Source organism: Poecilia formosa, unplaced genomic scaffold, assembly GCF_000485575.1.
Source record: "Poecilia formosa unplaced genomic scaffold, Poecilia_formosa-5.1.2 Scaffold10, whole genome shotgun sequence".
NCBI classification, from domain to species: domain Eukaryota; kingdom Metazoa; phylum Chordata; class Actinopteri; order Cyprinodontiformes; family Poeciliidae; genus Poecilia; species Poecilia formosa.
The window spans coordinates 651,831-673,351 of NW_006799949.1; the positions used below are offsets into that span (position 1 = coordinate 651,831).

Consider the following 21,521-nt stretch of genomic DNA (forward strand, 5'->3'; position numbering starts at 1 on the left):
CGGCTCCAGAAGCACTGAACTGTTCCGGGCTGCTCTGTTTATTGATCAGAAGAAACTGAAGAAATGATTGTGGAGCGTAAACACTGAAGCACTCAAACCATCATGAGGGAAATGCACATGAAATTTACAGCGTCTGTGAACATTTGCACAAACACACGCAGAGAGATGAGCATGTGTTTACATGTTGTGAGGACAGGACACAGGCTGCAACAGATTATTCCTGAGCTCTGTGACCGACAGAGATGAGGGTTTTAACTAAAGATGGAGATGGGAGCTGAGGATTGAAGCAGAGGCAAAACATGGTCTGTACTGACCTCTGCAGGGTAACGGGTGTCTCAGCAATCACATACAGTCTACAACTTCTTACTATTACAAAAACTTACATTAGAACATACAATTTCATTTGATACTTCCATTAAGGAGGTGTTACATTTTTACAGTGTTTATTAATAATGTTTAAAAAAATAGAACAGGTTTGATATAAGTAGCTGTAGGGTGTGATTTTATTTGTAATGTTCACTCTGGTTTTACAATAGACACAGACAGACAGATAGATAGATTTTAGATTTTTTTTATCGTCAGAAATACTTCTGATTCTCAAACAGTTTACTAGCATAAATTGAAAAAAGGAGAGGAAAAAAAAAAAACTCCACCTATGGTAAGGCGGAACCAAAAACATGCGCCGCCACATATGTGGTCGGTCTATTATAGATGTGGGACGGCAACGATGGAAAGATGTCGGCGGCGTTGATTCAAATGTCATGTCTCTATCGGGGCATGTTGGCCGTCAGGGCCACTGGCACCAGGACGCTGATCCCTGGACTGGTCCCACAACAGTTTCGAGCCTTCTCTGTAAGAAAGGATCCGGAGCTGGGGGAGAATCCGTTCTACAGCAAGTACCAGGACAAGATCCAGAAGCTGCGCAGGTCAGCGAGCGGACGGAGTTAGCAGCGTCCGAAACCCCGTCATGTAGTCTGCTATTTTAAAGATAATCAAATGCTACAGCACAGAGAGGAGTCAGTGGAACCAAGGAAAGTGTGACTGAAAGACTTTATGTCAAATAATCATTTCGGCCCATTAGTCCATGCTGTTGTATTAAGCCCGTAAATGTTTTTAAACCTTAGTTCATAAAAAGTTGTCAAATGTTACCGCAATGTTATCCTATAGAAAAAGGCGTGAACATTGTAGGCCAATTCAGCAGCAAGCTTGAACCTTGTGCCGAATTTTAGCCCACGTTAGAAAGAGTGGACATGACCAAAATAATCAGTCCTTTACATGCTAACTATTAAAAATTAAAGTTAAACTGCGAAAATGCAGTGTGAATGCTGTGTATTGACTATTTTAGTGAAAATTTTAGAAGGATTTGAAGTCAGTTGCAGAAGATTTGCAGAAATGTAAGAAATAGGCAAAAGCAGCAGAATAAAGCACAATCCTGGATTGTGCAAATAGAAAAACTTTTGAAGAAAATTAATACCATCTGTTTGAAAATGCTACAAAATGCACTGAGCATATTCACTGCAATAAGTCAAACGTAATCTAAATTGACTAAGCTACAAATGTATGCAGGACTGTGGCCGTAATAACACAGTAAAGCATTCAGATTTTTATACAAAAAGTAAATCTCAACTTCCATACGAGTACAACAGCATTCATCTCTCACTGGAGTCTCACTGTTTGGCTTAGCAGATTTAGCACAGGTCCATCAAAACAGCAGGAACCTGGAGGAAATACATTTTAAATTTAAAACAGCTAAATGCCTGTGAGAACTACTAACCTGCAGCTTTAAGGTGCACCCCTTCTGATCAACCTAATAAGTGTCCCAAGATATTTTTACTAGAAACTAGAGCACCAATACTAGTTAAGATTTTGTGTTTTTGCAATGTGTTGGCAGTAAAATATGAAAATTATTCAACTGAAGAAGCTTGTTGTGGAGCAAATAGTGATCAGTTTTCTGTTTGCTTTTAGTGCGAAACCCCAGGAATATAAGGAGCGCCTGGAGAAGCGGCATGAGGCCAAGAAGGACGTCCTGGGACACTCCAAGCAGGCGGAGTTCATCCGGGTCATGGAGCAGGAGGTGACGTTTCTGCTTAGCTACTTGTTCAGGCATCGGTTACTTTTAATCAGAAAAAAGGAACAACTCCTTTTGTTCCTTCCTCTTTTTTAGTTTGAGAAAAGAGATAAGATGGCTTCTGGTGATGGAGCGTCTGGAGCGTTTACGAAAAACAAGGTGAACTGGGCGAAGAAGCCAAGATGAGGATCAGATCTTGAATGTGTAGTGTAGCAGAGTCATCGTTTGAAAGGCTGAAAAATATTTTAGTTAGGTTTTGTTTGTTTTTTTGTATAAAAATAATTTGGTCCTCTTTTAGACATTAGGTTCCATTCTTAATCTGGAGATGATCAAGGACAAGACTGGCGAGGAGATCTCACAGGTGAGTTTGACATTTTGTTGGGTTAAGTACCCTCAGTGTAAATCTGTGTTTCTGAACTCTACTGCAACTGGTAAATTTTGTTAAATTAAAACTAGCTAAACTAACTAAAATACTAAAATAAAATAACTAAAAAATGTTAGGTTCTTCGCTTTGGTTCAGACAATATTTTTCTGTTCTTTTTGTCGCTGATGGTCAAACCTTCAGATTTACTTTCACTCTATAGCGCCCTCTGGGGGGCTTTACTTGTAAATCGCAAACTAGATCTAGACTGAACTTTTATCTTCTACTCTTCCAGCTTTGGATGCAGTTTTATTCAACCAAAGACACGATCAGCGCCGCCATTCCAGTGAGTTCATTACCGAAGAATGCTGGATGCAAATAGTTTACATCTCCACTTTAATAATTTACTGATCATCCAACACCTGTCTTCTGTCTTGTTTGCAGTCACAGATGTATGAGGTGATTTTCAGCAGATCCAAGTCCTGCCCCATGGTAAGATCCCTGCTGAAACTAATCCATGGTTCACTGTGTGTGTGAGTGAGTGAGTGAGTGAGCGAGTGAGTGAGTGAGTGAGTGAGTGAGTGAGTGAGTGAGAAAGAGAGAGAGGGAGAGAGATTGTGAACTGCAGAACCAGAAATCATTTCAGATTTTTCTTTGCTAACTATTCTTTTATCATGGATTCCCTGCTCACCTCTGTCTGTGTGCTCTCTCCAGTTCCTTTACGCTCTGCCTCAGAAGGAGGGCTATGAGTTCTTTGTGGGTCAGTGGTCCAGACACGAGCTGCATTTCACTTCACTCATAAACATCCAGGTAAATCGATTCACATTTGCTACCTCACACTTCTGACAGACAAGAAATGAGCTCATGTTTAGTTCAGGTTGCTTCTCAAATTTTCCTGCAAATGCTCTTGTTCTTTGAAAGGCCTGGAAATATGAACTCTGGCAAAAACAAATGTAATCAGGTCATTTGAAAGGTTAGTTGTTTGACTTAAGGTGATATCAATTCAATAAAATTGAACAATTTCAGTGAAATTTTTAGGCATATTGTACATGGCCAGAATGGTCCACACTTAATTTCTCATATCTGTAATTTTATTTATTTCCACAAAAAAAAACACGCTGAGCATTTTCAAACAGGACAGAAATCAAACACCATATCTTTTTGTATTTTCTGGTCAGTTATTATTTTAATCTGACATTGTCAGAATAAGTTTTTTTAGGACACTGAAAATATTGCATTTGAATTTTTAAAAGTTGAATTTTTTTATATGCTGAATTTTTTAACACTGAAAAAATATAAATATAGAAATTTCATCACTTTGAAATAGGAATGTAAATTTTTTTAACAAATGAAAATTGCAAACATGTACAAATAATGACACTGAATTTTTTTAGGTCAAAATTATATTCTAAATTAAATTAGAAATTGAAAAAGTAAGTGCAAATATACAACATTCAAGTTTCAGATGCATTTTTTATTCAAATTCTGATGGCACATATTTTCTTCCATACGTCATGACTTCACTTATTTTCCATTTTAAAATATGTCGGTTGTACCGCTGCACTTCTCCTAAAAATATCAGAACACATTTGCTATGTAAATGTTTTATGCATGGACATCTAAAATCAGCAAATCTGCATAAAAATATATATTTGCCAGCGTTCAAAGTGTTTTTTTCCTGTGTTTGCACCCAGACGCTTGGCGAGAACGCTCCGAGTCAGCTGATCCTCTACCACTACCCGGAGCTGAAGGAGGAGAAGGGCGTTGTGCTCATGACAGCAGAGATGGATCCCAAGTTCATTGTAAGCCCGTTATAAAACCTTGTTTTTATTTTAATGTCTTCAGGGACATTTAAAGCATCTCTCTGTTTCTCAGACTGTCCACCAGGCTCAGTGCTTGGCCAATCAGGTACAGCTGTTCTATGGCACACAGAGGCAGGAGACGTACCGATTGGTGGAGATGTTTAACCACCAGCCCGAAGACTTTAAGCACATGTCGGTGATAGCAGAGCTGGAGCAAAGCGGGCTGGGGTCAGCAGGCGCCCCGGGGGGCTCCTAAGATCAGAAGATGACCAGGGACTATTTATCTGTCTCGGACTGAAGCATCATGGTTCCTCTCTCAATGTGGATCCAAACGCGTAAATGGATGTTGTGAGCAGAAAAGGCGCAGGAGCAGCATCTCATGAGCTGACATTTAGTGATTTAGGAAATAATGTGGTGGAATAAATGGAGGCGTTTGACCCACTCTGTTCCAGACTGGATCCAAGAGACTTTGTAAGCACTGAAGCTGAGCTCAAAATTCTACATTTGATATTTAATTAAAAAAAAAAATCTCTTAAAGTCTGAGTGTTCTTCTCTTCGGTTATACAGCAGTTAGACATGCATGTCTTCAGCTTCTACCTCATTTTCACAAAAAATGCTATATTCATTAATAACTAAAAGTGTGCTATAATGTGGGTGAGCTTTGTTGCAGCTGGACCTGGCCAGCTCATCGCCATGGATTCCAACTTGACTTCTTTCAAGTATCAGGGGATGTTTGAAGAAAATGTGAGTTGATCCAGAACTGGAACTCATAGCATGTCTTGGACTCAAAACTTACCAGGAAGTGCTCCAAAGACTGGCTGAAAACAAAACTATATAAACTGGAATAGTTGACGGAAAACAAAGATTTTGAATTTACAGAGATGCTGAGGGGTGACATGAAAAGAGCTGTCCATAAAATAATTTCTTTTAAACATTTCATAGCTGAGGGTGAGGAGTTGGGTCGGTGGCTCAACATTTTTGTCAGAACTCACCATTTTAAAATTCTTTTAATGAATGAAACAAGGTTCATTTTTGTTTTTTTGTTTTTTACCTGTAATTAAACCACTTTCTTAAACAAAGGTAACTTTTCATTTATATAGAACAATTCAATATTGGGTTCAGTTTTCTCACAAGTGAACTATGTGTTTATTTATCAACGTGATGGCATTTTATACATCAAAGACAGTGCACACCCTTACCGGTTAGGGATTGTCAGACGTACAAACATGAATTCAATTTATCATGGCTGACTTTTTTCATACAAAGCTACACAATACCAGATTTAAAAACAAAATACAAAACATTCGTGTCTAAAACCAAAAAGACTGAATACTGTCTTCAAAGTTGCTGACAATAATACATTGAATTCATCATAAAGCAAAACAGGCTTTCATTTGGAAACTGTTATAAATTGTACGTTTGGGGTGAATTTTAGACTTTTATAAAACCCAAGCTTTACAAAAGAAAACATAGAAAACGTTTGTGTACTTCATCTGTGCTTACAGAAGACTATCACTATGAAAAACAACTAAAGTGAAACGACACATTTTGACAGGAGAAATTTACCTGAAATTTATGAGGCTGTTTTAGTTAAAATAAAAAAAAAACAAAACAATGAAAAATATTTTCCCATTAACATCCTCAGCTAAAGAAACTAAAACAGTGACTCGACTGACTTATACATACAAAAAACCCACTGTTGACATTGGAATAGTCGCACCACCTGAAATACTTCACCAGACAAATCACAGCCTCTGTGAGTTTATTGTTGTAAAAATAAAGCCACAATATGAACAAAAAAATTCTCACAGTACAACAAAGATGTCTAATCTACAAAAAAATACAAAACTAATAAAAATTCAAGTGCGTATAATCTGAAGAGAAATGATCTAAACAGTTATTACAAAGAGAGTTGAGCTTCACACCATAAAGTCATCCAAACTAAGATGTTTCTCATCGCCATGGTTACGGAATATTCTCAGAGAAACCTGAGCAGTACCACTGAGTAATAATCCAGAGTTCATACATAAATTTCCCTTCTCGTCCAGTTGACTTTCAGGGCATTTTCACCTTTTCAAGGGTACATAAGTGACTGACTTTTCATCACCTGCCAATTTCTTCCTATTGTAAAACAAAATGAAAAAGCTACATTATGCCTTAGAGCAGGGTCAACTCTTACATTAATTTTTATGGTTTGCTCTTAAATTGTTTCCTATTATAATATGGCCTGGTGTGCAAAGTTTGCAATAATGAATCAATGAAGAAATCTGGTTCTTTGAGTAATTATTTACCAAAAGATTAAAAAAAAATCATCTTTAACTCAAGTAAAAAGAGAAAAAGAGTCTCAAAATATTTCTTTCCATACTTCATTTTCTGTTTTCCATGCCCATAGGTGGAAAGTAAAGGTAAAATAAAGCAAATTTAATACTTTTACAAAATATGTAGGAACTCGAGACATAACTAACTTACTGTGTACCGTTGTCAAAAATGATGTAAAATACTTGAGTCATTTGCAGTCGGAGCAACTTTTTGTTATTGCTTTTTTTTTTTTGTCCGGTCAGTGTGAAAGGGCGCCCCCTGTAGTGTGAACAGAAAATTGGTCTGATTTGCAGCTTATAATTGATAACTCCTCTCTCCAAATATGACCCTTTTGTTTTTTTCCCCAATATTTGCTTTCATCAGCAACTACTGTTTTTCTGTCTGTGCTAAATGAGCGGGTTAACGGTTGCAGTACCAAGGTGAATTTAAATCTTCTTGAACCTCACAAAGTAATATTTTAATTCATTAAAACACAGTCAGCACCATTGGCTTATAATAAAACATTACATATTTATACTGTTTCTAATTCTTAATCACAATCCCTGTAGGCTCCGTCAGCAGTGTGATAAAAGTATCTTTTCTGGATCTGAATTTTCTTTTGCAGTAAAACCAATAAAATCAAACGGGTTTCTATATGCAGCACAATACATTCCCTCATTTGATCATAAGTGTCTTATTCCAAGACCTGCATACAAAAGGCTGATGCTGATGAAAACAAAGATTGAAAATAAAATAAAAACATGTCTAAACAACATCGTTCAACTTTTTAAAGAAATGTTTGACTTAACATTTTTTAAGTGAGGGTGATTTTATCTATCCTAAAACTAAGCCCAAAGACTTTTTCAACTAACAACACATTCTTCAACCCTCACAGCATAACTTGGAACAGTATGTACTGAAAACTTGAGGATGCAACCACTGAGGCTTCTTTAGCTGGAGAAAATAACCTATTTTTCCAATAATACTGAAACTCCCTTTAGTACTGTTGTTGCCCTCTGGTCATGATTTCCATAAGTGTCATTTTGTAGAAACAGTAAATTTACAACAGAGAAAATCAGGATTTTATCTGCTGATATAAACAATTTTTATATCATGGCTTTGTAAAAACAAAGCCATGATGTAAAAACAATACACAGTAAAAACAAAGCCATGATGTTTTAAAGTAGAGTTTTTCACTACATGATTATGTCACAGCTTCTTTATAGGCAGGTTTTGCCAAAAAAAACTCACATTTTGACTTAAAAAATTGTCCAGTTCTCCAGAGAGACTTGCCTTTCTATGCTTGAGCTCCTTGAACCGTTGCTGCACACCGTACCTTCTCTGCTGTTGTGGGTCCCTGAGTGATTCCTCCACAGTCCCGTCTCAGTACATGGTCTCCGTGTCACGGATATTTCCAAAAGACAAACTAAAAGTGCTTCCTAGTTTCTTGGCGACACCGCTGCCTTCCCTCTTTTTCTTCCTGTTCCAGTTCAACAAGGAGCCGGAGCTCTGCCCCTTGGCCCCGCCCAGCAGCCTCTGGCGACTGTTTTCTTTGTCGCTGCTGTGGGAGAACATTGCCGCCTTTCTCTCCACCTGCATGGACAAATGTGATTTATTCAGTACGATTTATCTCTCAGATCTGCACACAAAGCACACAAAGCGTCACATTCACCTGTGTGTCATGTGAGTGTAACGTCACCACACTGATCTCTACTTCTCTGTCACTGCTGCTCGTCAGCATGAGGACCACCTCCCCGTGTTTGGCCCACTTACAGTCTTGTCCATCCACTGCTACAATGTAGTCTCCCTCTCTTAGTCCTGCCTCCTGAACATCAAACAAAACAATTGGATCTTTTTCCAATCAAACATAGGTTCTATCAGGTCATGGAAACTAAACTAAACTAACTAATTTTTTGCTGGAAAAACTAGATAGCATGAGCAAAATTAATGATTGGTGCATATACTATATATTTTTTTACATCATTTTCATCATCCTCATTTCTTACTTATTGTTCTGAAACTTTGTTCTTTATTTAATAAAAGTTGAACGTAGAGTCTGTTTTTTTCATTTCACTAGGGTTTTTCTGTGGTAAGGAATATAGCAGCCATTCAAACACTTGGTTCCTTTCAGTTCCATGTCCGATCGTTACTACATTATTTAAGCATCAAGAAATTCTCGTCAACACATTTTATGGATACAAATACTTTCCAGAGGATTCATCTTGTTTTTATTTAGCTCTTCTTAAGACTTGCATCCTTAGCACATGCAGTTAGTCTCACCTCTGCACAGCCTCCAGGTACGACTCCAGCAACCAGGACAGGGGAGTCCCCTCGGAGTGTGAGACCCATCCCACCTTCTCTTTTCTGCAGGCGGATCACACGTGGGGGGCCCCAGTGGGCCCTTGAGCAGAACACTGACAAGGGGCCCTGAAACACAGGAAGCAGTTCTGTCTGACTGTCATATTTTGATTATTTCTAAATAAATATATACAGGGTCTCTCTAACGTGTCCACACCCTTGTTAAAAGATCCAGTTTTGTGACATGTGTCTGTCTCTATCAAATTTAAATGTAATGTCAATCCAAACCGACATTTATTATGTTGAGATCAACTGAAAACAAACTAATATGTTAAAAAAAAACTGAAGGGTTAAACATTTAACCCTTATTATTAGAGGGTTAAATGTTTGCCCTTATAATAATAGATCATTGAAGCATGTCATATCTTGACTTAGAAATATTTCCTCACTCTGCCTCCAAAAACTTCTCCAAAAATATCACACTGAGCTTATTTATTATCCACGTCCCTCTTCTGGCAACTTCATCAAATTTTGGTCAGACTTCGTTCTAAAGTCCAATTAAACCATTTCAAAAACCTAAATTTCACCTGGTTAAGCCAATCTTCAAGCTCTGTCTTCCAAGTTTGGGTCCAAATTGACTGATATTTTGTACTTGTCTTGCAAGTATGAATTATTACAAATTATTCAACACTTTTATTACAACTGTAGCCAAATAACAACTGCTTGCTACAAACTCTGGGGCTCTCATAACTCCTCTTGATATAAATTAAAAATCGTAGAGACAAATTATACACCTGATTCAAAAAAGTGGCAATTTGATGTCTCCCGTATCTAAAAAGAGGCTTTCTCTTCCTCACCAGTCTTTGAAAGATGTCAGAAACCTGGACTGTAGTGAAGCTTGGTGGAGTGATGTCTGGTTTCTGCTGAGTATGAGCTGCAAACATAAGAAGTCACACTTAGTTATTTATGAATTGCTTAACTGCAACACTGCATTGCAGAAGTTCTCACCTTGTATCTCTGGGGCTTCTGCTGTTTCGTCAAAGTCGTCTTCGCGGTCCAGCTCCAAGTACTTCTCCAAGGAACGCTTGTGTGTTTGACACAGGACGTCCTGCAGGATGTCCATCTTCCTCAGGATCTTACACAGACTGTGGACACGCATGGCCTCCTCGTGCCTCATAACCGCACGCCGAAGGTGGGCTTTACCTTCATGTCAGCACAAACAATTTGAAAGTGAGTGATAAGTCTGAACTAGGATGTAATTCCTGCTGAGAGCAGATTTCTGAAACATGTAGCCTCACCGAGCTTTCGCCTTTTTTCAGGATCCTGCAGGATCTGGCTGAGAGTTTGTCCTGAAGCAATATTGACATAAAACTTGAGGAAGGCCTTGTCTGACTCCTTATCACACTCCTCTCCATCAAAAGATACTAAAGGAGGAAATAATACACCAAGTTAAGTTCGGATGCGTTGTCGGAACCAGGTGTGGCGGGATTGTGAAGTGATGCGCTTCAGTGACATCGTCAGAGAGGAACAAGAAAAGTTCTCTGTCTTTTTACACAATGTTAGTATCACAAAACCTACATTTCAAAAAATTCTAAACATCAGTAATATTTAAGGCTCCTATTCTACCTGAATACACTTATGCTGATGAACATTCATTATGTTTTTCAGGTTTATATATTAAATGGATGAACTCCTCAATAAAAAGTGATTTAAGTCGAGGCCAACACAACTAAACTAAATAACAATCTTGGTATCTCCTTACCTGTGTGGTCACAGAGCGCAGCAGCAGCGTAATAGTGGGAAAGAGCACGGAAGTGTTCAGATTTGACTTGAACCATGGAGGCCCATGAAAATGGCACATAGTCCTTCATCAGGGGTTGCGTCATCGTCTGGTGCACCAGCGAGTAAACATCCGACACCTGCAGAACACAGAGTAAAGAAAGTGTATGCTGCAAAGGAAACAAACTGGCAAATTACATTCTTAAGCAAAATTAGCTGAATAAATCTTGATTGTGTTTTCAAATTATTGAAGGCCCAAAGTCTTTTTATTACACGTAAAGATTATTTCTGTTTCTTCCGGTGTGGAAATGCATCCGCCAACGGGATGTTCTCTGAAGCTCTTTTGAGTTCACAAAGCAGCAGGTGAAGGTCGTGAACATGTGCTTTGACACAAAGTTTTCTACAAGATTCAAAACACTGATAGTGTTCATTGAATGTTAACACAAAAAGCAAAGTTAACTCACCTGTGCAGCTTCTTGTGCCAGCTGGAGTTGGGAGGTAAACTTAGTGTCCCGGGTGGTGATTGTGATGCGTTCAAACACACACTCCTGCACCTGAGCAACCATTAGGCGAACCAGCATGCTGAGAGACAGAGCGCTCATGTCCAGACTTGGAGCGTTGGAGAAGTTCTCCTTAAGGTAATTAAATGCACCTAAATGGACAACGAAGGCAGCACCTCAGAATGTGAAACATCAGATTAAAGATTTTTGCACAACAGCGGAAAAAACAGAAAAATAATCAGATTTAAGTCTCTGTCATGGTTTGGATCTTCTATGATTAAACAAACATTTGATACTGAAAATATGTGCTGGAGCAGAAGGAACATCGAATTCTCCCTAAAATTACCTCGACTGTGGGATTGTGAACAACGGCGCACAATAACATACAATGGTGTTAAATGTATTCTTTTACGAAAACATACTTATGTCTTATTCGTGACATATTCATGTTTTGGAAAAAATAAGATAAAAACTTGCAGTAATAAAAATGTTTCATCTCTTGTTTAAAAATGTAATTTAAATTTAATCAGATGTATCATTGATAACACTGGTAACTTATCAATCAATTGCTCAATTAAGTCTTATAATAATATTCAATTAATTAAAACTATTTATTTAATCTATATATTGATAATCCTAATGATTGTCTACATGTAATGGAACAGAAAACTCTTTAGGCATTAAACTAAAATTAGATCTAAGGTTAAAGAGAAAAATAAAATGCAGTTTCAGTGGAAGATTACTCAGAGCAACTGCAGAGATTCTCCCATTGCGCCTCTAATACACAAGTCTCACAAAACAATTGAATGAAATATCTGAGGTGTTTTTGTAAACGTGAGCTCTGTCAGCACCTGCAGCTCGCTGAAAGGCGTCTACGGCCTTGTCGATGCCGGCTGTAGCGGCGCGATCCTGCCGCGCTCCGATCTGCGTGTGCAGGGCTCCGATGTTGAACAGCACGCTTCCCTTCTCAAAAGCCAGCGCACGCTGGGACGAAGGGACCCCCGTCAGAGAGTCGTACCTGAGGGATTATTTAAACGGAAGACTTGTTACCTTTTTAGGGTAATAGAGAGTTTGCATTAATTTAAATGAATACCTAAAGAGTGCAAAATTAAAAGATATTACGTCCACTTCTGGCTGGTACTCTATGGTCATATTAATGGTAATCGCCTTAAAGGTGAGGCATAAGTGAGGATAATTTCCCAGATTTTTAATGAGAGCGAACATGTTGTACCAGTGAAAGTGAACGCCCAGGTTCCTGTGTGAGGAGAAGAAGCGTTGGTCCAGATAGTACAGCTGATTGTAGTACTCCATCAGCAGTTCTAGCCCAGCCTGGCTCCGACTGGGTGTGCGCATCGCCTGACAAACAACATATAACAGTTTTATATGCCTTCAACACGCAAAAGAAGATTCTGTGCCGCACAAATTTCAGCTGTCCTTAGATAAACGACAAAAAAAAGATACTCTTGTTGCTGCACATTCTTGACTTAATATATCAACCCTGAAACAGTTCTTGTTGCATTAAACACAGTAAGAAGAATCTTTCATGAAGAGGGAAAATGATGCACTTTTGCAGTTTTATGTAGAGATAAAAAAAAAAACAGCCTTCTTAAGTTTAGGCTTCTTTCTTTGTTTCAGGTAAAATATTAATATTAATTTAAGTTGAAAACGTATCTGTCACGTTAGACTGGCTGTGATGTGCTTTGAGTGTGTTAAAACAAATATAACTTTTAATAGCACAAATATTAGAAGGTATTTGGTATGAAGGTGTGTTTATTCTTAGACGCTTGACTGAACACCAAACATCTGTATTTTTTAAATTGAATGTTGACAAAATGATCAAAGTTCCTCCTAATCTTTATATTAGCAAGCAGGTTATGGAGTTGTTACGGCCCAAGGCCGTCTCTAACATCCATGTTTTGGACTCCTTAATTGGTGCTGATTGGAAGTGGAGGCAGCTGGCCAGTGTCTCCAGATGACGTCAGATCCACCTTAAGATGCACCACTTTCTCTGACTAAGCAGCTCTTTCTTTCTGTCTCCCTGCCACTCTCTCCCCTTCTCCCTTTCTTCCCCAACCAGTTATGATTTTTGTTAAATAAATTCCCTTTTAAGTTATCTCTGGCGTTGCTTCCCTTTCATTTGTTGTGGTTTAAGAGCCAGACCATAACAGAGTGTAGAGACTTTCACAGTTCTGAATCCAGTTTAACTGTAATAGGAACTGGTTAACTTGTAATGAACATTTAGGATATGGAAGTTCTAAAGAGGATTTGATCGAAGGTTCATCTCGCCAAACTCAATGATTTTCCTTTGAGGTCTGCTGATTGGCTCAAAGAATGGACACCTAAATTAACAGAGTGTTTTCATGTCGTTCCACTTGGATAATCGAATTGTGTGACTTTCGCTCAAATGTTTCATCCAATCAGCTGTTTGGAACATCAGGTCCATAATTAGTCAAATCGAGCTCTTATATAAAGTTTATCAGGCAAAATGACTTTTCCTGAACAAAAAAAGCTGAACAATGATCACAATAATACTCTCACCTGGATGGGAACAGTAAAGTCCACTTCTTTGGTTTCTTTAAGGCCAAGGGGGATCATGGGAACACTGATGGCATCACTGTAGACAGACATAAATACCCGTTGTGGGTCTTAGTCATACGTAAGCACTAAGCAGGTTTCAAACAGAAGACAAGTCCGCACCGCCATCTGCTCATCTTAAAACCCAGCAGGGGGGCTCCACTCTCTGACTGATCCTGCTAACAAGCAATGTTAAAGCCAATTATTAAGCCTCACAGGCCGCTCAACCCCCAGGTAAGCCCCCACCATTAACTAGCACTGCAAACAAAGCATGCATGCATGTGATGGGGTCATTAATGACACAAATGAGGGGGTTTATCCTGGCCCTGACCTTGGACTGTGGAGGGAAAAAAAAAACCTACTGACAGACAAAGTTTGTATCTTGATAGCTGCAAATTACTGGCATTGCTCTAAATTTTAGGTCTAATTTAGAGCAATCTAAATTAGATGTAAAATGATCATTTCGAAGGAAGAAATATATTACTTTGAAAGTTTAAAGCACAAACCATCACAAATATAACTGTAGACAGATATGCAACCTAAACAGAGCGTGAAAATAGAAAAACGACAATCCACTTGTTTTTGCTCATTATAATTAGTTTAATGAGGATGGCCTAAATTGCATGCAACAAACAGACCATGAACTGTCTGAGTGACTACCTGTCTGTCTGGTAGACCTCCATGTTGCTGTTCAGCTCTTCCAGCTCTTCTTTGAGCAGCTGCAGGTTGGAGTTGACAAAACTGAGCTCCAGAGCCACCGTCTCCTTCACCTTGTTGTTGGTTGTTGCCCTGCAAAATAAATTTTTTATTTTTTTTTTAAAACAGAATCAATTATCAACAGAATCCCCTTTTTGGTTCCTTTACAAAAATACTCATGATATAACAGAAGCTACCCAATAAATACGCACAACTTGATGTAGGGTGTTGAAAACACACCGCCTGCTTAAAACTAATAGGCATGTGTATGTTTTTACAGCTTGGGGTTCAGAAATATATATGGTTAAATTGCTCACTTACATAATAACAGCGCACACAGTGTAATTCAAATGAATTTTATTTTATGAACCGCTTTTTTTTTATACAGTTAAAAAACAACATATGTATTTGCTATTATTGGGTAACTCCACTGTCCTATTAGTCGATCAGAGCCTCTACTGTTCTCTAAACACAGACTTGGCACAGAGCAAAGCCAGCTCACACTGTTGTTCCAGGAAGTCTGAGGAATCATTGGGTTTGGCAAAGAAATGATTCCACCTCCTAAACTCAATGACTGAATAAGCACATAAGAACAGGCTGGAATAAAGTGAACTCCAATGCTAACACAGAATCGCAAACATCTCCATTACATTTGGAGGTCGTTTATTTAAAACATGCAGTTTGTAGAATAATTAATGAGTGTGTAAGGAGCTGGAGCTGTACAATTTCACAACACTTTGATCACAGGGTTTTTCCTTGTCAGCACTGTCTGACTTCATTTGCTTTTCCATGTAATCCGTCAGTGAAAAAACATTTAGCAATTTTCTTTTTTTCCCCCCCGATTTCCTTTCATGAATGTTATTATTAACTTCAATCCTCATATAAATAAATTTCTAACTGTCCCACTGTCATTTTTTTAATATTTACAAAACAAAAAAAATTGGGATTGCAGAATATTGGGAAAATATTGGGGAATCGTAATTTGCGATAATATTTGTGAGTTTTGCAATAACTGTTCAACTTGGAATAAACAAATAACTAAAGAGTCTTATTTTCTTTCTACTTTGGGTATAAAACCAGTAAAAAAAAAGGACCTGCAGTCTCTTTACTGGTCACTCCCATCTCAAGTCTCAACATGCACACAAGCATATACATTTATCTAGTCTCACGCCAAAGGCAATCTGATTAGTCAGATTTAAATGGGCTGCCAAATATCCCCTTCATTTACACACACTTGCACGGACATCAGGAGAAAAAAAAAAACCCTGACTAACTCACCTAAGAAACATCAGAGGTACTGAAGTTTTAAGAGGAAACCTGAGAGCGTGGCATATTACTAACACCCTTCTTTGTTAAACAACAAGAATCACTGAACACCTCCCACAGGACAGCACTCCTAAAAACAAGCCAGTTTCCCAAAAGTGTCAGTGAGTAAAACTGCATGGTGAATAACCAAACACACACTAACAAACTATGAAGGGGGAGGTTGCCAGCCAGATGAGTGGGGGGATGAGCTCAGTGAAACTCACTGGGAATCTCTGCATGGGAACAGGACGGGAGGCGGACACAAAGCTGGTTGATTACAGGCTGCCGGGCCGTGTGGGGGTCCTCTTTGTCTCTCTGACCAAGCGTCCAAAAAGAAGGCGCAGGAGTGCTTTTTTTTTTTTTTTCCGCTTTTTTTTCCCCGTTATCTGCACAGAACTGAGTCATCACGTTTTAACACAACAGCTTAAAAAACTGCCAGCTCTAATGTGTGATTAATTATTTCAATGAAAAAAAAAAGGAAGCAGGAATGAGAAAACAAACAATCAAATCCAAAAGATTTCACAAATCACAAACAACACAGCAACCAGTGTACAATATGATTTGCAGACTTAGCTGGACCGCAATTGCAACATTTATTACATTTTCAGCTGGTGCATTTCATTTTCATTAACTAAACCCTTTGAAAAAAAACCTTTCTTCTTTGTAAAATCTAAACAAAAATGGAGATTTTTGTTTAGATTTTAAACAAAAAAAAATCTCAATTTTTTTGTTTAAAAAAACAAAAAAAAGTATTTTGTCTTTGGCAAAAGACCGTAAGTCAATTCTCCCACTAAAACAAGACATGTACGTTTCTTTTTGTTCTATTTACCCAGAATTCCCTCTGCCATAGTCTGCTTCCTGCTTGTGAAGCGGTCTCCGGTCCTCTTGGCATTCACATATGTACTCAAACTGCTTCAGAGTTCACTTCAACCAAACTGAGACCTAGGTTGTTGGCAGAGTTAGCTTTTTTACTCAACATAAGTGTCTGATTGTACATTCACACCTCTGGAAACATTTACATTAAAAACCCGTTTCATAAAGGAGATAATTTCTATTTCTACTCGTTAACTTTTATTTATACAGAGGCACAGATAAAAATAACCTGGGAGATTTTACTGTAGAGGTAGATTTACAGTAACACACAAAGAAACTGCTGTGTAACTTTTGGATGTCTCAAATAAAATGCGATGTTTAATTTTACTATGCATGTTTCTGTAAAGAGAAGCACATTTTGAATTTAACCACAACCAAAAAAATAAACGTTCTCCTTTTCTGTGGATTTACAAACCACAAGAATATAGTTTTACCATCTGAGAATCAGCCATGCAATCTAACAGGTTTTCGATCCAGAGAATTACAAAACATTGGTGGAGAACAACTTGCTGCAGTCCAACAACTTCTGAGAAGAGTGAATGAGGGACATATAAATGTCTTAAACCAACAACTTTACATCTCATGCTCTTTTAAATCATGCAAGTTCGTTGGGAAAAAGAGACATGCAGCAAAAGTAACTGAGGACGGGAGTCGAGCTCGAGACGGCTGCGTTAATATCCATAACCTCTGTAAATGGGGCGCCTGCTCTAACCACTGTTTCACATAATGACCCTACACTCACACAATGTTGGTGGAAATGTGACTTCACTTCCCCTATGTGAATTGTATTTTTCGATACATGACTTACTCCCACTCTGAGTGCTGCACAACTTGTAACTAATGAGACAGATATAAAATTTAACAGTAGGAAAACTTTCTGGTTAAAAAAAAAAAAAAAAAAAAGCTGTCTAAATGTTTTCTCATGTCTCAAAAACATTTTCTAGTTTTATGTCTTAAATGTTGGAGTTCTAGAGTGATGATAATTGACAAATTCATCAAACAGGACTGCCATAATGCTCACCACCACACTTGTGCTCGGATATTTGGTACTAACTAAGCATCAGCTGAGACAGTAAATGTGTTTATATTCAACAGTTTAAATCTGGCATAGCACATGTCCTCCCAGATCCCTAAGCTGCTCTTGTCCTTGGTGTGAATAAATGAGTTTTATTTTTCTCAAATTAATAAATCAAAATTATTATTGTTTTAAAATCGGATTTTTGTTAGTAAGCAAAGACATTAAAGCAATTTAAAAACACAGTTTCTACATCTATTACAGGTTTTATATGGTAGAGGGCGCTTTAGATGTACAGCGTTTTTGTTGTGATGTGCAAAGCAGAACATGGTGAAAGAAGGTTTAAATGCAAATGAAAAGGAACGCTAAAAGAATCCACAAGTGAACAGCAATTCAAACAAAAATGTTCTAAACGCCCATACTCGTATCAGTTTTGTCTAATTTCTCCATCGCCAGAGGATCAATGTATATTAACAGTGCGGTTCATAGAAAGGCACCGGTGTAGTAAGTTCATGTTGTTTACCTAAAAAGATTCTCCGCTCCTGCTCTCATGCGCATCTCCTTGTTGATCTGCTGGTTGATGCGAGCTCGTCGATGCTGCAGTTTACTGCGCTGAGTCTGGGCGAAGGGATCACAGCCCTGCAAGGGAGACATTAAACCACATGAGGAGAAAACGTTTTTTCTGATTCTTGCATCCAGCAGCGAATATGAGAACTTGGTTTAACTACTTTGATAGAGTTAGGATTATTCCAGTCTGCAAGTATTTTTTTTTTTCCCTTCAGTAGACTGCAGACAGTTTTAGAAGCAAGTTTAACATTAGTAATAAAGAGAAGAAAATGAGTTCATATTAAGCAGGGGCTGGAGTTTAAACATGCTGAATACTCCCTCTGCTTCTCCACAAAACTTTTTCTAATCACCTTTTCAGTCCTGCAAGCAGGAAACTTGTAACCTTCTTTCATTTTAATGCACTCACTTCCCTGTTTCATTCCTGCTCACCCAATGAAAGTGTTTATTTAACATGCAAACGTCAAGTAATCCTCAAAGTGCCTGTGTGGATTAGGATTCTGGCTGAGCTCCTACCTCTGCTCAACCATCAGGGAGCCAGCAGGACAGAGGCTGCTCAACAACAGAGCACAAAACATGTAAAAGAGGAGACACTGGCATCCCAAAATGTTCGGTTTCATTTAACAGTGACGGAAAATGACAAGGTATGCACAAATATGAGTTGTCAAATAATGCAACAGGTGAATGGTTTCAAACATGTCCACACATGATTTAGAAAATTAAAGGATTAACCAATCAAAACAAAAAAAAACGTGTTTTGCTCAGATCTGGATTTAATTCTGCAATATAATGACCGAACTTTAAAGCAAGACATATTACTGGGAGGATTATATATTAAAGTTAGATATTTTGCCCAAACTACTGATTTTTCCTAATTTTTTAATGTGTTTTTTGTGTAGTATGCAGCACGAGGGCTGGACAGCAGAACGGGTTGGAACACTAGCCAGGGCCTTTATCTTTCACCTGAAGTTCCCATGGGATAGTCCGGCTACCAATCATCTAAAAATAGGTGATTTGAGTTTAAGCAAGAATCTGCAAAAATTACTTTAATTTGAAAGAGGACTTGGATCATTGAACGGCAGTCCAGTTCATTTTCTCCTTACCTCTTATTCATTAATTAAAGGCACACAAGTTGAATATGGCAACTTGTGTGCCTTTCTCCTACCACTCAATTTTCCCTTGCTGAGGTACTGAGTACAACTGGTGTCCCTTGTGCCTTATCTTCTATGTGGAGGAGTTAGTGACTGTATGCTGAACAAGTGTCAAGTCAGCAGTCTTCCATGACTGTATAGACCATTATATGACATTTCTGCTATAAAAAAAAAACAAACAACTTTTTATTATTATTGGTTGTAACAGTGTAATAATCTGAGATGGAGAATTGTGCGTTTCTATTAGTAGCAAGCCATAATCATCAAACAGGCAGATGAAACATGTCACTGGGCGAGTTCCTGGTCTCACCTTGCGGATGCTCCCGCTGTGGCTGCTGTCTGTTGGCAGCGTCACGGGCATGTCGTCGTCGTCGTCGTCGTCCGAGGCGCCGTCTGACAGAGATAACTCAAAGTCTCTGTGAAGAGTAACGACATTGGATTTATTAAACTCATTATTCACATCCACACATTGTACGCTAGTGTACACTTCACATTTAATCTGAACTAACAAAACAAACAAACAAACAAAATAAATTGTATTCAGTTGAGCCACAACTTTTAACAGCTAACGGTAAACCACTTGCCTTGTGGCAGGTCCCTCCATCGTAACCCAACAACACCCGGCGGCTTAAACGGCCCCTACATCCCTTACAGCCTTATTGCCAGCTTTGTACAAAACAGCAACGCACCAAAAGTAACAAAGAATAGACCAAAGGCAGGTGAACCTTTATCTCCCAAAAACAAGCCAAGCTGAACACTTTTTTCTCTTGTTAAAGCCTTGTCGTTGTTTTCAGACGGAGTTCTGAAAGAGATTACTCACCAAGGGAGGGTAAAGGAGAAGAAACGTAGCCAATCAGGAAGCGGCTTTTTAATGTGACAGTAGACGGAGCAAATTAAAGAGAGGAAAGAGGCAGATTGCCTACTTCAACTGACCAATCAGAAGTTTCTTAGGGCGTACCCTTTCTACTCCTCCCACCTCCTACTGCTCAGATCGTTGTTATGGTTACGACAGGGGCACTGGCTTGTGTACCGACTCCAAAACGGTGGCAGCAGCAGCAACCTCCCCTCGCACATAGAAACAGCTCAAATAATAGTAGTAACACTTTGCTCCCGCTAAAAAGGGGAAATAGAATTATAATCTTTAATTTTCTTAATTAATCGTGAATATATTTGAAGATTGACCGGTTCGTCTCTGCACAGTTGTTTATCCAGTTGCAGTCATATGGAGCAAAAATCGCATTCGCCTGTTGTGACGAATATTAAATAAGTTAAAATTAGAATTAAACCTTATAATAAAAACCACAATGCATAAGATAATTATTTTCTGAAAAACAAGATGCCTGATTTTCGTAAGATCAGCGCATGTTTTTATTTGGCCACCAGGTGGAAGCCTTGTCCTCCTAAAAATCCTAAACCTTTGAGGCGCCACTCTAAATGTATGAAAGATATTTTAAAATTCATGTATTATGAAAGTTAAAGTATGAACTGAATTCAGTTGAGCAAACTAACCAGTTTCACATGACTTTCTAAAAAAGTAACCAAATCCATCCTGCTGCAAATTTTTAAAACATTTTAAAAATAGACCATAATTAAAAGAAATGTCATTCTTAAACTTGCTCTTTTGGTCAGATTAAAAACTGCTTAAATGTAAGAGCGTTTCAAGTTATTTGATTCCAAAATTATTTCTATCTCCTATCTGCCAGAATAATAAGAGAGATTATGTTTGAAGAGATTTTTCTTGCTTTCTTCATAGTCAAATATTTCATACATTAAGATTATATGCTTCTAAGTCATTTGGTGAAATTGTCTTATGATGGCTTTTTACATTTTTGATGGGATCATTTGTGATATCAATCAGAAGAACTCATTGTGTGAAATACTTCTGAAACCAAAAATTCTGGCTTGTATGACAAGGCTCACACCTTTTGGGTTTGTTTCAAGTCATATAGTTTAAAAGATAGTTATCTCTGATACTGACCAAATACATGTAAAGTTCAGAATTCAAAGAAAGTTACAAAGTAATCTCTAAAATTGTTCTCCCTTTATCTGACATCTAGAACATATAAATAGTTTTGGTAATTCTAACTAATGTAAAACAAGAGAAATTTCATCTGATTTAACTTCAGACAGTGAGAAAAAAATGTGTCTTTTTTATCCAGTGTATGCAATTCTGGTTTCAGTGGTATGTGTATCAATGCCCGAACAAAATAGCATGCTATGGGAGCATGCTGGCTGAA

General features: G+C 38.1%; 2 protein-coding genes across 2 annotated transcripts; one reads left to right on the forward strand and one right to left on the reverse strand.

Annotated features, from left to right (window-relative positions):
* Window positions 1-694: 694 nt before the first annotated feature.
* atpaf1 (ATP synthase mitochondrial F1 complex assembly factor 1) lies at window positions 695-4,768 on the forward strand. Its single transcript, XM_007541034.2, has 9 exons — window positions 695-926; window positions 1,966-2,074; window positions 2,165-2,227; window positions 2,367-2,429; window positions 2,725-2,775; window positions 2,874-2,921; window positions 3,144-3,239; window positions 4,124-4,231; window positions 4,305-4,768. The coding sequence occupies exons 1-9, from the start codon at window positions 712-714 to the stop codon at window positions 4,485-4,487; spliced, it is 936 nt and encodes a 311-aa protein (XP_007541096.1). The 5' UTR covers window positions 695-711; the 3' UTR covers window positions 4,488-4,768.
* Window positions 4,769-6,756: 1,988 nt separating this feature from the next.
* Window positions 6,757-20,098, reverse strand: rhpn1 (rhophilin, Rho GTPase binding protein 1). The gene is given in 15 exon segments (XM_016665004.1): window positions 6,757-8,122; window positions 8,202-8,354; window positions 8,810-8,956; window positions 9,685-9,761; window positions 9,836-10,030; window positions 10,126-10,251; window positions 10,590-10,746; window positions 11,071-11,258; window positions 11,958-12,124; window positions 12,338-12,540; window positions 13,645-13,720; window positions 14,341-14,469; window positions 18,093-18,208; window positions 19,595-19,700; window positions 19,869-20,098. Coding segments are annotated over 15 exon segments (2,070 nt in total). The 5' UTR covers window positions 19,889-20,098; the 3' UTR covers window positions 6,757-7,912.
* Between the last annotated feature and the right edge of the window lie 1,423 nt (window positions 20,099-21,521).